This window comes from Dama dama, chromosome 21, assembly GCF_033118175.1.
Source record: "Dama dama isolate Ldn47 chromosome 21, ASM3311817v1, whole genome shotgun sequence".
In the NCBI taxonomy this organism is placed as follows: Eukaryota; Metazoa; Chordata; class Mammalia; order Artiodactyla; family Cervidae; genus Dama; species Dama dama.
The window spans coordinates 67,621,557-67,638,887 of record NC_083701.1 but is presented as its reverse complement, the minus strand read 5'-3'; the positions used below and the strand labels follow the sequence as shown (position 1 = coordinate 67,638,887).

General features: G+C 36.9%; 1 protein-coding gene across 3 annotated transcripts in view; it reads right to left on the bottom strand.

Moving 5' to 3' along the window:
- Positions 1–513: 513 nt before the first annotated feature.
- Positions 514–17,331, bottom strand: part of VIRMA (vir like m6A methyltransferase associated) — a 62,695-nt gene continuing 45,877 nt past the window's right edge. For 2 of the 3 annotated variants that reach the window (XM_061123763.1, XM_061123762.1), the window contains exons 16-24: positions 16,395–16,612; positions 10,958–11,090; positions 7,712–7,864; positions 7,107–7,267; positions 6,117–6,213; positions 4,953–5,119; positions 4,167–4,498; positions 1,758–1,901; positions 514–854 (exon numbers count right to left, since the gene is read on the bottom strand). In XM_061123763.1, coding sequence (XP_060979746.1) covers positions 700–854; positions 1,758–1,901; positions 4,167–4,498; positions 4,953–5,119; positions 6,117–6,213; positions 7,107–7,267; positions 7,712–7,864; positions 10,958–11,090; positions 16,395–16,612 — 1,560 coding nt within the window. In that variant the 3' untranslated portion in view covers positions 514–699. The remainder of the gene's footprint in view (positions 855–1,757; positions 1,902–4,166; positions 4,499–4,952; positions 5,120–6,116; positions 6,214–7,106; positions 7,268–7,711; positions 7,865–10,957; positions 11,091–16,394; positions 16,613–17,331) is intronic. The other variant, XM_061123764.1, reaches the window with a different exon arrangement.

The following is a 17,331-nucleotide window of genomic DNA, read 5'->3' as shown; positions in this document are numbered from 1 at the left end:
TAGTAAATTAATACCTGTGCCACAGGACATTTTAAATTTCTGAGTAGAACACAGCTGCTGGACACAACACAAAACGCTAGCTCGAGGTAGTTTACATCTTCAATACTAGACAGCATCCTTTCCACGACAGGATGTCTTTGCAAAACTGGATTTTCAGCAGTTGAGGTAAGTAGTATACAAAAAGCACAGTGGAACAGAGTACTGGCAGTGTTTAAGCTGATTCTAAAGTTTGTGAAACTGTTTAGCGACCACAATTACTTGTGGTCAGGACATAAATTCTTAGTGTTTGGACCTAACAGCTTAATAAATGGAATTATCAGACATTTCTTTTGGCCGAGGTATACTGTAAAACAACTGAAACAGTAAAGGGCACCATAAGCTGAGAAAGTATTGAGGACGTCTGTGGTATAGGCAAGATATACACTAAAACAAAACTGTCATTTCACTGTTCATTTTCAACCTAGGAAATTTTCTAAACAGTCATTTAAGAAGAGGAAAAAATATATACAAACATACATACAAAGTTTCGATTTTTATTGAAATCTTGTGTTAGGTATCAAACAAAATTTGCTTTCTTCAGATAAAAATATTCTCTCCGGTGTATCCAGATAACTGCTAAGCCTAAATTGGTCCTCCAATGTCTTGTTTTTACTGTCCTCATGAAATGTTCATATGCACTGAGGATGTTCCCAAGAACACTCATCGCGTAAAGGACCGTACGTGGCGGCCTCTGCCACTGCCTCCACTGACAAACTTTCCTCTTGAGCCTCCACTGCCGCTGTTTGCACTTGCCCAGGAAGGCCCGAGCCCCCCACGACCTCTGGAAGCACGGTCACGAGGACTTGGGCGGTAGCCTATAAAAGAAAGAATATGATTTTCAGTCACAACATCCTTCCCTTTCCCATTATGTAAATACGAACCTGTGATACCAAGCTCAAACCAAGACAGGGACTACTGCCTGCCCCTTTTAATATTCAAGTGCACATTCTGTGAATGTGCTGAAGACCACTTTAAATAGTTCAACTGTCTAAACATAAGAGCTACATCTCAAATAAAGCTATTATTTTAAAAATGTGTATTTGGGACTTCCCTGGCAGTCCAGCGGTTAACAATCTGTGCTTCCACTGCACAGGTAGGGGAATTAAGATCTCCCATGCCTTATGGTGCAGTCAAAAAAAGGAAAAAAAAAAAATGTGCATGTGAAACCAAAAGCTACATCTGACCAGAGAATTTCAGACTTGATGTAGGAATGTTTTAGAGGGGGAAAAAAGGTTATATACTTACGTACATAAGACAATCCTGCAACAGAAAAGAATATAGTTGACCCTTGAACAACTCGAGGGTTAATCCAATATAATTTATGTTGGCCCTCATATCCAGAGATTCCTCTGCATCCTTATTTTAAACCATGAACCATATTTATTGCTAAAAAAAATCTACCTATAAAAATAGACAACCCTTGCAGTTCAAACCTGTGTTGCTCAAGAATCAAACTGTATACTCCATGAAGATATCTCAGTTTAGTCAACATGAAACCAATGATTATATACACAGTTCAGAATCTAAAATTTTGAGAATTTATACCGAACATGTACACTGGGCACTCATTCACAGACATAAAATTACATAGGCTTTAGAATTATACGCCTACATTCTAAAATATTCCCTCCCAGAATGAGAATATATGACATTCAACAATCTGAAAAGGATGATTCACCTCCCTCCTCCTCAGCAAGAGCAAGAAGAAGAATGTGTACCTGTAGAACTAAGTGGTCGTAATGGTGGAAGAGGACCCCTGTTAAAATTGCTCTGGCCTCCACGACTTTCATTGTAAGTTCCTCGAGGAGTATTCTGAGCACTCCAACTGGAGCCTCTTGTTCCCTCCCGACGACTGTAGTTTCCTAGACATGGACAACACAATCAAAATGTACTTGTACCACAATTCTTCAACTGGATTAAGGAAGATATGACACATTTTTCTTAATTTTCAAAAGCAATGGAAGAGAAAATATGGAATTTCGTACATGAAACACAGGTAAGAGTGGCAGCACCATATACAGTCAGAAGCAGAGGCTCTGGAACCAGACTGCCAAGGTTCAAATCCTCGTTCTGCCCGTGTGTGTGGCCTGCCTATTTTGTGTGTCCTGGTCAGCTAACTGACAAGTTTTCTCTTCTGCTAACTGAGGGAACTAAAAGAGTCTGCCTCATGAGGCTGATGAGAGTATTCTATGTCAAGTGTTTAAAACAGTTCCTAACACAGTTATGTGTTTAATATCTATTCTCTTTGGCTCTCACTCTCTCAACTCAAAAACATGAAAACCTGTCACCAATCCACTAGTAAAATATAAAGTTTATATTTTAGAAATTCAGCTTCTAAAATCTTGAAACTTTGAAAAAAATTAAATATAACATTAGGAAGGAAGGAGATAAAAGAATCAATGGTGAACTACACAGAACAATCTTAAGGAAACTGTTGATAAGGATAACTGTGAAAATACTGTATGGATATTATTCAGAAAGGATAAACACAATTCTCAATGCAAATAGGAAAAGAGTCAGGCAAGACTTTTTTAAGCTCAACAGTAATTATGTAATTAATCAAAAGTTAACTTAAAAAAATATTTTTTCACAGAAAACAACAAAATTCTCTAAAGCAATTATCCTTCAATTAAAAAATAAATTTTTTAAAGAAGATATTTTTCCTAACCAATAAAGTACTTTGCAAATGGTACCACTGGTCTAGAGCTAGCTTAATTTTAGTAACAGAAAAATACTTTATTTGAATCACTTCCATTTAAATAACTTCTATTCAATATTCTAATACTAGAAGAACTCATTAAAAAACATATATTAAGTAGTTATCTTTAGCTTAGTCTCCAAAATTTACAGCTTATGACACTTAAGAGCATCAAAACAATCCACTCAAAAAATGGGCAGAAGACCTGAATAGACATTTCTCCAAAGAGGACATACAGATGTCTGACAGGCATGGAGAAAGATGGTCAGCATCACTAGTTATTAGAGAAATGAAAATCAAAACTACAATGAGGTATCACCTCACACCAGTCAGAATGGCTGTCATCAAAAAATCCACAAACAACAAATGCTGGAGGGGGTGTGAAGAGAAGGGAACCCTCCTGCACAGTTGGCAGAATGTAAATTGGTACAGCCACTGTAGAGAACAGCATGGAGATTCCTTAAAAAATTGAAAACAGAGCTACCATATGACCCTGCAACGCCATTCCTGGGCATTTAACTGGAGAAAAACATGATCTGAAAGGACACATGCACCCCAGTGTTCACTGCAGCACTGTTGACAATAGTCAAGACACAGAAGCAACCTAAATGTTCATCAGCAGAGGACTGGATAAAGATGCGGTATGTATGTGTGTATGTGTGTGTGTGTGAATGCTAAGTCACTTCCGATTCTTTACAACCCTATGGACTGCAGCCCTCCAGGCTTCTCTGCCCATGGAATTTTCTAGGCAAGAATACTGGAGTGGGTTGCCATTTCCTATTCCAAGGGATCTTTCTAACCCAGGGATTGAATCCATGTCTCCTATATCTTCTGCATCGGCAGGTGGGTCTTTATCACTAGCGCCACCTGGGAAGCCCATACACATACACACACATACATATATACACATATATACATATACACATGGTGTGTACACACACACATATATATATACATACGCACACAATGGAATATTACTGCCATTAGAAGGAGTGAGATAATGCCATCTGCAGCAACATGGATGGAATTAGAGTGTCATACTGAGTGAAGTAAGTCAGACAGAGGAGGAGAAATATCATATGACAGCCCTTATATGTGGAATCTAACAAGAAATGATACAAACGAACTTACTTACAAAATAGGAGACTCAGAAAACCAACTTACGGTGGCCAGGGGGAAGGGACAGTTAGGGACTTTGGGAAGGTCATGTACACACTGCTATATGTAAAATGGATAACCAACAAAGACTTTTTATATAGCACTCTCCTCAAAGTTACATGCCAGCCTGGAGGGGAGAGGGCTTTGGGGGAGGATGGACACATGTATGTGGATGGCTGAGTCCCTCTGCTGCTCACCTGAAACTACCAAAACATGGGTAAATGGCCAACACAAAATAAAAAATTCAAAGTTAAAAAAAAAAAGTAGTTACCTTTTGAAGCAGGTGGTGTGAAAAACCTATTCTGACTGTGAAAAGCACCCCGTCCTCCCCGATTGCCTGAAAATCCACCACGCGAAGAGATCTTCTGCGACACTTTGAGTGGCCGTTTTGGTGGCGGTATTCCATCTTGAGGGACCACTTCTTTACTTTCAGCTGCAACAAAGTCATCCACATGCATAGATGGTGGTCTGCTTGTGTTCTGTTTTCTCTGACGAAAAATATCATGGGGTCGTATACCCTGTCCAAATCCTCCCCTGCCCCTTCCTCTTGGTGGTGGCACAACATGAGCTCGCTTGGCAGGTTCAATGTATTCAGATTTTCCACTATTAAAACAAAAACATTCCATGAACACCTCTCTTTTACACATTTCCAGCAAAAACATAAGTCAATCTTTGTAATACTGAAAACTGCGTTATCAATTATTTCTTATCCTAAATATGTTAAATTTGCAAATATCCCTACCACCTTCCAGGGAAACACACACAAAAAAGAGCTAAGAATGGTACTCAATGTTTTACTGACATGACTAACAATTTTTAAAAAATAACCCAGCTTGCTCTTTTTCAAACCTCCCAAACTTTCATAAAGTACAACAATGTAACAAACGGACCAGTGTCCTGGCCAAATTATTATCTTCTTAAAAAATTCAAGACGATATTTATGACTCAAATACTACATCAGCGTCCTTTTTCCTTTAATAGTCACGTGTTTTAAATTACACTAAAATAACTAACCTTACTTGATCCTATTCAAGATCTGCAGCAAAGTGTATTTTACCTTGAAGTTATAAAGGTCTCGTGCTTGTGCTTCCCAAGTTTGAATCCTTTAGTCGTCTTGGTTCTTCCGGGAGATGACGGCTCGGACAGAAACGAGCGCTCTAACTCTGAGTGTAAGTCAAAGTCACTACAACATTTTTCAGAGAGCTCAATTAAGTCAACCTTAACCTGCAGTCATAAAAGCAAAACAAAAAGAAAAATATACCTTAAATGCAGCTATTCATGCAGCATTATACTTTAAATGTAACTATTAATGTAACATTTGAATATAGCAATTCCAATTTTCTATAAACTATATTTGATTCTCATAAGAAATTACAGGTCAGCCTCTTTCCTTCCTCTTTTCAAAAAGCAACATCACTGGTAGTTTAAAAAAAAAAAGTCTTAGCAATTCAGCTGCTTTTATTTCAGGGGTTGGAGGTGGGAAGTTAGCATTCTTACTCAAAGAAGGGCTATGAGTCTGAGATCTTTGCTGCCTGACAATGAACTTAGGGTTTCTCTAAATAAATTAACAATGGAGTATCTCCGGAACTTTTCCAAAAGAATCTGAAAATAACATACTCCACAAGCCTTGTACAGTCACTGTGTTATAAAAGGATTCTGTACCATAGATCTCCAAGTTTTATGAATTTAATGAGGTGCCAACCAAAGTCAACTTTCAGAGGAATGAAAATTATGTTTACTTAGGTTTTATCCAAATTAATTAAAACTAAAAGACCAAAGATGTGGCTGCCATCATCCTTCCTAATACATCTATGAGAAGCATAAAGCAGGCTCCATTAAAATCTTTAATTATACTTTTACCTATTCAGTATTAAGTTAAAGAATGTCAATTCCCGTTCACACTATAATTACTTTAGCAAATGTCTTTTTTACATTTCCCCAAAGAGCAGATAAAGTGCTTCACAGTACTTATGCAAAAACATGGTTTTCCCCTCATTCTCAAGTATACAGATCATTAATTAGAAAGGCAAAATCAGTAGCATAAAAAAAAATAGTCCTGGACACCATTAAATGGGCAACTGACATAAAAATAGTGCAGTGTGGTCCTGAGACAGACTTTTGACAGCCATATAATACGTCATCTATTTTAGTTCTAACAACATGCAAAGAAACAAAAATCAACAACTTTTTCCTAAATATTTAGTAATAAAATTACTTATACCAAATCCAGATCTGTGTCAATTTCCTCAGCCTGAAATGGAGTGAACCACATAGATTTCAACTGATCATCCATGACATCAGCTAGCACATAAGCAGTTCTAGAACAGAAAAAGTATTTCTTAAAAAGCAGAATTCCAATATCAGGTATTTTGGCTTAACTTCTAAGTAAAACCTGTGAGCAACAGAATTAAAAATATTACCCTCTAAAATATTAGCAAAATTAGCACTTTTAAAAAGACTCCTTCAAAAAACTACTTAAGAATTAAGTATCCTTAAAAACTAGCAACTTGGGAATTAATCCTTCTGTAACAAATTTTGATTTTTCAATAAAATAAAACAGAGCCCTAGCTTTCTTTCCAAAAAGCCAAATTTATAACACTGTACCAATGTGCAATTTTTCTAAATTTAGAGAATAATTTCACCACATTAAACACTCATTATCTCTAGAACGACAGTGCTCCAAAGATCAAGAGGCATAGCCTCTAGATCAGGGATCAGTAAACTATGACCCTATTCGGCCAACCTGCTCTTGTATAGCCTGCAACCTAGGAATGGGTTCCACATTTTTAAAGCTTTTTTAAGAAAACCAAAAGAAACAAGCAAAACGCTACAGAAGTGTATGCAACAGAGACTGAACGTGGCCTGCAAAGTCTAGATTTTTTCTTACCCAGCCCTCACGTGTGCTGTGCTGTGCGTGTTCAGTGTGTCTGATTCTTTGCAACCCCGTGGACCAGAGCCCGCCAGGCTCCTCTGTCCATGGAATTTTCCAGGCAAGAATACTGAAGTGGGTTGCCATTTCCTACTCCAGGGAAATCTTCCTGACCCAGGGGTCAAACTGTGTCTCTAGCATCTCCTGCATTGGCAGGAAGATTCTTTACTACAGAGCCACTTGGGAGGCCCTTACAGAAAATAATTTGCTGGCCTCTTCTAGATCCCAGCCATTTGCATGTTTCCCACTCTCTACTCAACCACAAAACATTGCTTGTTTCACCTGTTGTTAAACAGATTCTGGAGAGATTCTGGAGCTGAAAGTACTGGTTCCACATCCTGGTCACCAAGAGGTAAAGGATCACCTGATGACTCTAGCATCTGCTTAAGTCCAACCACATTGTCCAACAGAGAATCCAAATTGTCATCATCTTTTGAATGCTCCTAGATACAAACAAAAGCAGAATAAGAGAATGCAGGTAAAACTTGAACATGTATGCCCATAATCTACTGACTCTTTAGTAGAAAAGGTGGTATTCCATTAGTAAGAAATTTGGAACACCATCAAGAAATTAGCAATATTAAACATATTAAAGTAAAATAAATGCCAAAAACACTTGCGATTTTATTTCTAAATAATGGTATCAGGGGCACTCTGCATTCAAACAATAGATCATTCAAAAAGTACTGCCTTCATGTACTCCTTAAAATTCATAATAGCATGGAGGACTTCACTCCAAATCATTAATTCAGAGTATAAACACCCAACTGAGAGTTCACTATTTTTAAAAGTCACTAGGAAAACTTGTACTAGTCAAATTGAGAAGAAAGTATGTCTTAGGAAGGAGCTGTTTTTGTTTCTGGTTTGTTTTGTTTTTCTTTTTTTACCAAAACAAGCTTCTCTAGTTCAAGGAACAAATTTTCTGGACTTTCTTCTTTGCTTTGTAGAAGCTGTTTTAACTCTGCAGCATTAATACTCATCGTCCGTGCTGAATGAGCTCCCTCTACTTCCATGAGACCACTATCGTCTCCACAACATCCCTGTAAATGTCACACACAAGTTAAATTTGAGAGCAGAGAAATTTGCAAAAATGCTTCCAAAATTTCTCAGATATTTAAGATTGCGGCAATCTTCCCCTCAGTGTTTTGGTTTTTACATCAGTACAAACGGCTGGTTTTAAGAATTAGTCAGCTCAAAGCAGAAACAAGTTTTTAAGACTCACAAAACAAACAGGTAAACACATTTCTCAACAAAAATATCCAATGACAAACACACTGGCACTTGCAGGAAACAGAATACACTAATTGATACTCAAATTAATAAAAATGCCTGCTATAACAGCTAAAAAAAGCTGAACTTCCTTTTCTGGAGACAAGGCAAACAACTAAAGAAAACAGTAACCATACACCTAAGACTATGTGTTGTCTACAGATATCATACAGAAAGCTATCATTTTCTGCTTTAAAAAATATGGCACATAATAATGTGAATGTGGGAATGGTGAGAAAAAATCCATCAGACAAAGCAAATCTCAGTTCATGACAATAAATCCATCCGTATTGTCACATATGAAAGAAAACTTAAGTAGTTTCAAATCTTAGAACACAGCCCTGTTTTAAACATCTCAACATCTCAACATGAATAACGGTCCCACCAATTCAGATTTAGGATTTAGTATTTTTAAATTAACAGTAACATTAAAATTTGTTTGTAGCTCCTACCATTTTTCCTATAACTGGACTGAAAATGAAATGAAAATTATTCTCCACGGATTTCCACTCAAACTGATACTGTGCCTAAAGCATACTTGCTCCTTTCAGTAAACACTAGACTAAGGAGTCATTTACATGGCATTAAGGAAGAGGACATGCAATTTTAATGAGAAATTCAATAAACCATATGTCTACAAGGGTTTTACCTGCTCTGTTTGGAAGTGGTGATAAAGGGTATATTGATGATGGTCTACCTTATACTTTATTATTTTTTAGATGTATGAATTAACAGACTAAATATATTTTATAGAAGTAAGTATATTAATGAGATTACAAATTACCAAGGCATCTATCTGACTTCTTTCCTCACTTAGTTATTCACACCACTTTAAACAGGTGGAACAATACAGATGAATCAAAAAGTATTGTATGTTAAATGTTGGTTGCTCAGTCATGTCCAACTCTTTTGTGACCCCATGGACTACAGCCCACCAGGCTCCTCTGTCCATGGAAATATGCAGGCAAGAATGGTGGAGTGGGTAGCCATTCCCTTCTCCAGGATATCTTCCTGACCCAGGGACTGAACCCAGGTCTTCCGTGTTGCAGGCAGATTCTTTACCATCTGAGCCACCAGGGAAACATTATAATGATTATTATTTTTCAAGGTCAGGAAAAGCAGAAGAAAATAATTTTTTAAAGAGAAAAACTACGAATGAATTAAAGTATTTGGAATAAAATAAAAAAATATTTGGAATGATATAAAGTTTCACCTCTCGCTCCTACCTTGCTTCTTCATTATAAACAGAAATTGTTTGAACAAAATAAAATACGTTTTAAATTCTTATCTACTTGCTATTAAAAACAGCCTTAGAAAATCTAGTCAAATTTAGCATAATTTGAAGATTGCTCTCTCTATATATATACATATACATTACTGTGAAAAGTAGCAAAAGAATTTCTAAGGAGATTTTTTAAAATGGTAATCTACAAAGTGATTTCAGGAAAATAAAAATTCTATCAAATATGTCATACCACTTCAAATCTTCATAATCATTTGTCAAACGCTTTAGCCATTAAACTACAGAAGACACTATGCAATTACACTAGGAAAAAGCCAGTAAGACATGGTCTCTGACCTAAATGATGTAACACTTGGGTAGTGGAATAGGAAATGGTTAAGCAGGCATATAAATGATCTATAAAAAGAAATCCAGTAACATTATGTGAAGTATACAGAAAGAAAAGTAATATTAAAAGGCTTCACAAATTGGGATGTGTTAAAACAGGTACTATAAATAGATTAGAGTTTGACCAAGGAGACAGAGAGACAGAGAGAGAGAGAGAAGAACAAACTAACAGAAGCATGGCCAAGGAGACACATGTATGTCGAGGAGATTATGGATGGGGCCTCCCAGTAAGAGAGAAGTGGCTGCAGAGGCAGCTTTTTGCCATACAGTGAACAGTCTTGAATGCCACGCTAAAAAGTCTGGCATTCATTCTACAGACACCAGAAGTTATTGGAGAGTACAGTGATATGATCTGCTGTCTGCTTTAGGAAGTTATAAATTCATACAGAACTATTCAGAATGTACCAAAGAAGTAAATGCTGAGAAGGAAAAACTGGAAAGAAAGTTGATACAGTACTCTACAAGAAAATATCAATAAACAGCTAAGAGTTATACAAAACCTGAACATAAATTCTGGAATGGGAAAGGACAATAAGTCAAACAAAAAAATTCACTAGAGGGGCTCAAGAGCAGATGTGAGCTGGCAAAAAAAAAAGAATCTGTGAATTTGAGCACTGTCAACTGAGATTATCTATTTTAAGGAACAGAAAGAAAAACATGAAGAACCACAAGCACAGCCCCAAAAGATGCTTGTGGAGATACTATCAAGAGTATCAACACACATAATAAAGGGTCTCAGAAGAGGAAGAAAGAGTCCGAAAAAATATCTAAAGAAATGGTGACTGAAAACTTTACAAATTTGATGAAAAACATTAATTTACACTTTCAAGAGGCTCAACAAACTCCAAGTAGAACAAACTTAATCCACTCTTAACACATGATCAAGAGCCAAAAACAAAGCATCTTGAAAGCAGTAAGAGAGGTGACTCAACTAATAAAAGATTAACAAGTGATTTATTGTCAAAAACCATGGAAGCCACAACGCAGTAGGAAAACATATTCAAACAGCTGAAAGAATTAAGAATGATTCCTAATAAATTCTACTCTTAACCATCTATTTTTTTTAATAAATCAAAAACCCATACTTTTAGTGGGGTGAGGACATATTAAAAAAATACGATTTAAGTTCCAAGTTCCAAATAACATCATTCCAAGATATTTTTGAACCCGTGATTTTTTAACATATATATGTTTGTAAATATGAGAAATACCAAATACATATATATACACTTACCATTGTATCAGAATTAAGAATTTGTCTCATAAATTCCAAAAATGAAGAGGCAAGTTCACCTGTGTCTTTACTAAATGTGCTGACCACTCGTTTCAGTAAACTATGCAGAGCATTACTATTTTTCCTTAAAGAACTGTAGATAAAGCAAAGAGAGAGGCAATGTTTTAAAATTTGAGCATATAAATCTGGTATGAGCAACGAACTATCTCAGTTCAGACAAAATTTAGTATATTAAAATGTTACATTTCAAGAAATGTAAAAAAGTACTTTGGTTTATCTGTCATACAAACTATATAACAAAGCATTTCTTTTTATAGTTGATATCTCCTTTTAAATAAGACAGACTTCAAAAGGGTTTCCTCATAGCTCCAGCGGTAAGGAATCTGCCTGCAATGCAGGAGACCCAGCTGCAACCCAGGAGACCCAGAAGAGAGGCCTGATGGGCTACGGTTCATATGGTCGCAGAGCTGGCCACGATGAGCATGCATGTACATGAACTTCAAAAACACAGAAAGAAGAAAAACACCCCAAATAACAAAGCTACAAAACTAAGCAAATAAACTCGAAAGCCTAACTTATATAATAACTACAAAGGCTGATTATGACACTGTAATCTGAGAGAAAGAAATCAAGGGTATAAAGTAGGCATCAGTAAACTTTTTATGTAAAGGGCCTAACAATAAATATTTTAGGCTTTACAGGGTTATACAGAACTCAACCTGCTCTCTATACAAAATAGCAGTCTCAGTCACAACTACTCAATGGCCAGTGTAGTGGGAAAGCATCTGTAGACAGCACATAAATATTGACTATGTTCCGATAAGGGCTGGATTTGGCCTGTGGCTCACAATTTACCAACCTCTTATACAGAGAGATTTTGGTATAAGAAATAATCATGCTATGTGTCCAAAATCATGACAATACATATAGTCCTGCTAAAATTATGGATTTACATAGTTCTTAGTCGATCAAAATAAAATTTCAAGACTTGGGTAAAGCAATACAAAATGGAGAAAGATAGGACTCGTGCTCATGAGAACTTTATAAAATAATGAAATGGGCAAAGCACAACAAACAGGAATGAGGTTAAACACAGAGATAGTACAATCAACTGAAAAAGCTTAAGTTAAAAATTGGATTATACCAATTACTAGCCTCTACTTATAACCTTAAGAGAATGAACTTTATTTAGATGGCCTATCAAAAACATGGGTCCACTGCACACTTTAGAATGTCTACAATTAAAAAAGTAAACAAGCAATACCAAAATCTGGTATTTTGTCACTCAACTTGTAGCAGTTGTCTATAAGAGGGTGGTACCTAGACTGCCGGGGTGATGGCTTTGCATGGAAATGTGATAGGAGATACATGACAGTCAAAATGCACAGAACTGTACATCATACAACATGGAAGATGTTACAAAGAAAGGCGGAAAGTTAGAATCCACCCTCTGATATTGTATGAGAATCAAAGTACTTGTACGGACTCATCTTTTAAAAATACATACATACAATAAATAGATGGAAAAAAAATGTACATTTTTTTGGTAGATGCATGAGTTAGGACACACATATTTCCCAGCCTTAGTCACTGAGAAAAACCAAAATTAGTGACGTAACTTGAACAACAAAATAAATAACAACACACTGTTCAATTATTACACAACAAAAAAACTTAATGTCCACAAGTCCATATGGATATAAATACCCAAATAAGTAAGTAAATGAGGGAAAAGTGATGAATTCATCCCTACAGATGATAATGAAGTGAAAAAGGAATAAGAAAAATAGGAAATCACTATTAAAACACTATGGGCTTCCCCTGATGGCTCAGCTGGTAAAGAACCCGCCTGCCGAAGGAGGAGACATAGGAGACACCAGCTTGATCCCTGGGTCGGGAAGATCCCCTGGAGAAGGAAATAGCAATCCACTCCAGTATTCTTTCCTGGAAAAATCCATGGACAGAGGAGCCTGGCAGGCCTCAGTCCATGGGGTTGCAAAGAGTCAGATTTGACCAAGTGTGCATGCACACACACACACATTAAAACACCACAGTAATAATTGACATGTGCCAAGATTCACTGATGGACAGTAAAATTGAGTGGATGAAAATTTTAAGTAGAAATAGGACATTTACACAGTCTTGAAGTATATTATTCAAAATGTTTAGTATTTAAAAACAGAAAATTAGTAAGTCTGCTGTGCAGAATCCTAGCAGACAGCAGCTCAGTTTGGTGACCAAGGTTAGCAATGCATGATATATTTCCTGATATGATGTACTTAGAACATTACTAGAAAAATTGGTAAAATCTAAGCAAGTTCTGTATTTTAGTTAACAGTATTATGTCAAGTTTAGTTTCTTAATTTTGACAAATATTCAATGGTTATTCAAGACATCAACATAAGGACAGGGATAAGGGTAAGTTGGATGAAGGGTATATCTGAGCTCTGTACTATTATTTTGTAATTTTTCTGAAAGTCTAAAATCATCTCAAAAAAAAGTTTTTTTGAGTGAGGCCTGTCTCAGGACTAGAGGATATAGTGATCTATCTATTTAAAAAGCCAGATCACACTATACCTCTGCTCAAAACCTTATAATGGCTCTTGTGTGTATGTGCGTACGTTAGTCGCTCAGATGTGTCCAACTCTTCGTGATCCCATAGCCTGCCAGGTTCCTCTGTCCATGGGATTCCCTAGGCAAGAATACTAGAGTGGGTAGCCATTTCCTTCTTAGGGAATCTTCCTGTACCAGGGATCAAACCTGGGTCCCCGCATTGCAGGTGGATTCTTTACCATCTGAGTCCCCAGGGAAGCCCATAATGGCCCTTACAATTAACTCTAAAGGCCCCTGATGACCTGCCCTTCCCTCACCTACCCACTACCTCTCTGACCCGGGGCCCTGTCATTTTCCAATTTGCTTACTCACTTCAAGAGCAACCACCACGGTCTCCAGGCCATTTCTCAGACAAGTTAGGCATACCATATGCAATTGCTCTCCCCCAGCATATTAACATGTTTCATTCACCTCCCTCAGTTCTTTGTTCAAGGGCCACCCTCTCAGTGAGGACTTCTCTGATTACCTCCTCAAACTTCAAATGACAACTCTCACCCTCACTTTAGCACTCGCTATTCTTTTGCTCTATTTTATGTTGTTCTATAACATGCTGTGTATTTTATTTACATGTTGATCATCTGTCTACTTCTAATAGAATGAGAACATCAAGAAGAGACAGGGATTTTTCTTTTTTTTTTTTATTAAATCTCCAGCACCTAGAGCAGTGTCTGGCCGAGAGAGGAGGGCATTTAACAAATATCTGTGAACTAAATAACTCTAACATTCCTTCATAATGCCTACTATGAACCAGGTTTCTAGGTGCTGGAGGGAGTCCAGTCAAGAAAAGACAGTCCCTGTCCTTGTGCAGATTATATTCTATTGAGGGAGACAACCAAATAAGCAATAAGTCTATATGACATAATGTCAAAATACAAAGGGGTATAAGGAATGGGGACACAAAGGATACGCATTTTAGGCAGGCATTTAGGCAGGAAATATACTGATACAGATTCCTGAGTGAAGTAAAAAAATAAGTCCTAGAAGAAACTAGGGAAAAAGCATTTTAGGAAAGAAAAAAAAAGGTCTAGAAATAGGAATGAGCCTGATAGGGAGCCAAATTGAGGATAAAAGAGCTATGAGAAAAGTCAGAAAAATAAGCAAGAGTTGGACTGTATAAGAGCCCGAGAGATCAATATAAAGTTTGAATTTTATCTGCAGTTCAACAGAAAGCCAACAGAAGGATTTAAGCAAAATAATAATGATGCATAGGCATTTAAATTGTTTTAAATTTAAAAAGATCGATCTGAGCGCTAAGAAAATATTTTTTATGGGGACAATAGTAGAAGTAAGAAGAGAAGACTGAAGGCTATTGCAATGGGTCATATAAGCAAATACAGTCGAGGGGACGGGGTGGTAATGATGGAGGTGGAGAAAGGCGATCAGATTCAGGATGTTTTGAAAACATAATGTACTAGACTTCTTGACAGACTGGACGCAGGGAGAAAGGAAAAGAGAACCAGCAAGAATCTTCCCATTTAACATTTACCAAGATAAGCAAAACAGAAACATGTCTTAAGCAAGAATATCAAGAGCTCTGCTTTGGGTCAGCTTGGGTGCCTGTTAGATGGCTAAGTAGAGACATCAAATAGATACATGAGTTACATGGAGCTCAGCAGAAAGATCCAAGCTAAAGATACAAAAGGAAATAAGTTACAATGACTTACATGAACCTAGCAGAGCCAACAACGTCACATAACATGCTATGGAAGCGGTATGCAAAAGGTATTTGTGAGAGCACCTAAACCAGCTAGTAATGGAAGAATCAAGGAAAGCTTTTTTTAAAAATTAAGTTTAATTGGATATGTAGTGTATAAGATGAGTTTTAAAAGATATACAGTAAGTATCTGGGCAACAGGAAAAAAGACATTTAAGAAATAAAATTTAAAGACTTTGGCGAAAGACTGGGAGGTGGCAGGGGGAGAACCTGGATGTTCAGCAGGTACCGTCAACTGAGAGAACGTACAGGAGGACGGGCTAAGCGCGGGAAAGATGGGAAGCAGCAGCAAGCGCTCCACCTGGAACATACGTTTCCAACCAGTGTTATAAGAATTAATGAGAGGCACAAATACATGTTGCCTAATCCTCTCGATCTCATAATCCTACATACTTCTACAAATTTCCAGGGAAACTATGTAGTAGCTATCTACCTCCCTAGTGAAGAAAAAGATGAGGGCATGGATAGCAATGGGAAGCAGACATTACACCTGAGAGACTGAGCAGCAGCAGACCTCTATCATTCCAAATCCAGCTCAGATCAGCCACTCCTCTAGAGAGTGAAACACACAGCATAGTACTTTCAGCCTCAGAGTCCACAACACCACACTACCACCACCTTTGAAGAACCAGAGGTGTCCATGCAAACCAAACAAGTATCTTCGGGCACTGAATTCATGACCCCGGAATGATAAGACTTCCTTCTCAATTTACATTACCTAAAGATTTTATTACCCGTACATTTCACTGCTAATGAATCTTTTCCACAAATTCAAAATTTCTCCACATGAAAGAAATCATACCTTCCACCTTCTACAACATCTATGAATTAATTAATATGGGGGGATTAAAATACAAGAATATAGTAAATTTGTACCACTTCCTGGTGGCTCATTGGTAAAGAATCCACCTGCCAACGCCGGAGATGTGGGGTCAATCCCTGGGTTGGGAAGATCTACTGGAGAAGGAAATGGCAACCCATTCCAATAATCTTACCTGGGAAATCCCATGGACAAAGGAGTCTGGCGGGCTACAGTTCATGGGGCTGCAAAAGGGTCAGTCACGACTTAGCAATTAAGAAACAAAAGAATTAAATTAGATAAAGCATTACCTTTTTAAATGAAATAATCCATAATCATGCTCTGCAAGAAACATCATTGTTCTGACACATGTCAGTAAACAGCTGTAACTGCTCTCCGAGTTAGCTACCACAGCCAGGAGACAGTCACAGATTGAGGCCATCAGTTCTTTGTTTGGTAGAGAATTGGAGAGTTGCTCCAGTTCAGAAACAGAACCTTCAGAAGAGTTTGGCAAAATTAGTGCAATGTCCTGTGAGGGAGGAGGGGAGTTGGGGAAAAAACAATTTTTTTAAATGATTTTCACTATCACTTCAAGCTTTTATTTCTGAAATACACAGCAATTAATAGTTAGTAGTTATCAAAATATTATAGTTATTATCCCATCCCAAACACAGATTCAAACATATTAAGTACAAAGGAATTGTTCTGCCCTTCTATAAAGGTTAATACAAGGATACACACCTAAAGAAATAAAGACAAATACTTTGCTTCACAGTGTTTTTATACTTTGTGAGACTGACACCTAACCACTTGTCAACGGAACCTGACTCACAGTATTCTTATTTTAAAAGAACATCTCTTTGAAAAATTTTTCCTTCTGGCTTATATTAAGTGTAATTTCTATCTTCAAATGGTTAGGTTAGTACTTTTGGTACTAAAATATTTTAAATTATTATATTATTTATTCATCTGAATATTTTTAAATTTATAAAGAAAGCATTCAGAGAAATAAATTTTAATAAATATATCCATACTTGAATTTATAACATCACAAAAAGAAATGGATGCAGCAAAAAAATACTTAGGCACAGTCTTCCAATACCTTCCTCTAGTTTTTATATACATCTAAAATTCAAGTTTTTCAATGTCAGCAAGTTTACCTAACAACTAAAAACCCACACTACTCTTTTTACAGAAGTAAAGCAGACTTTAGAGAAACATTTTTAGCTATGTGTTATTGCCTTTAAT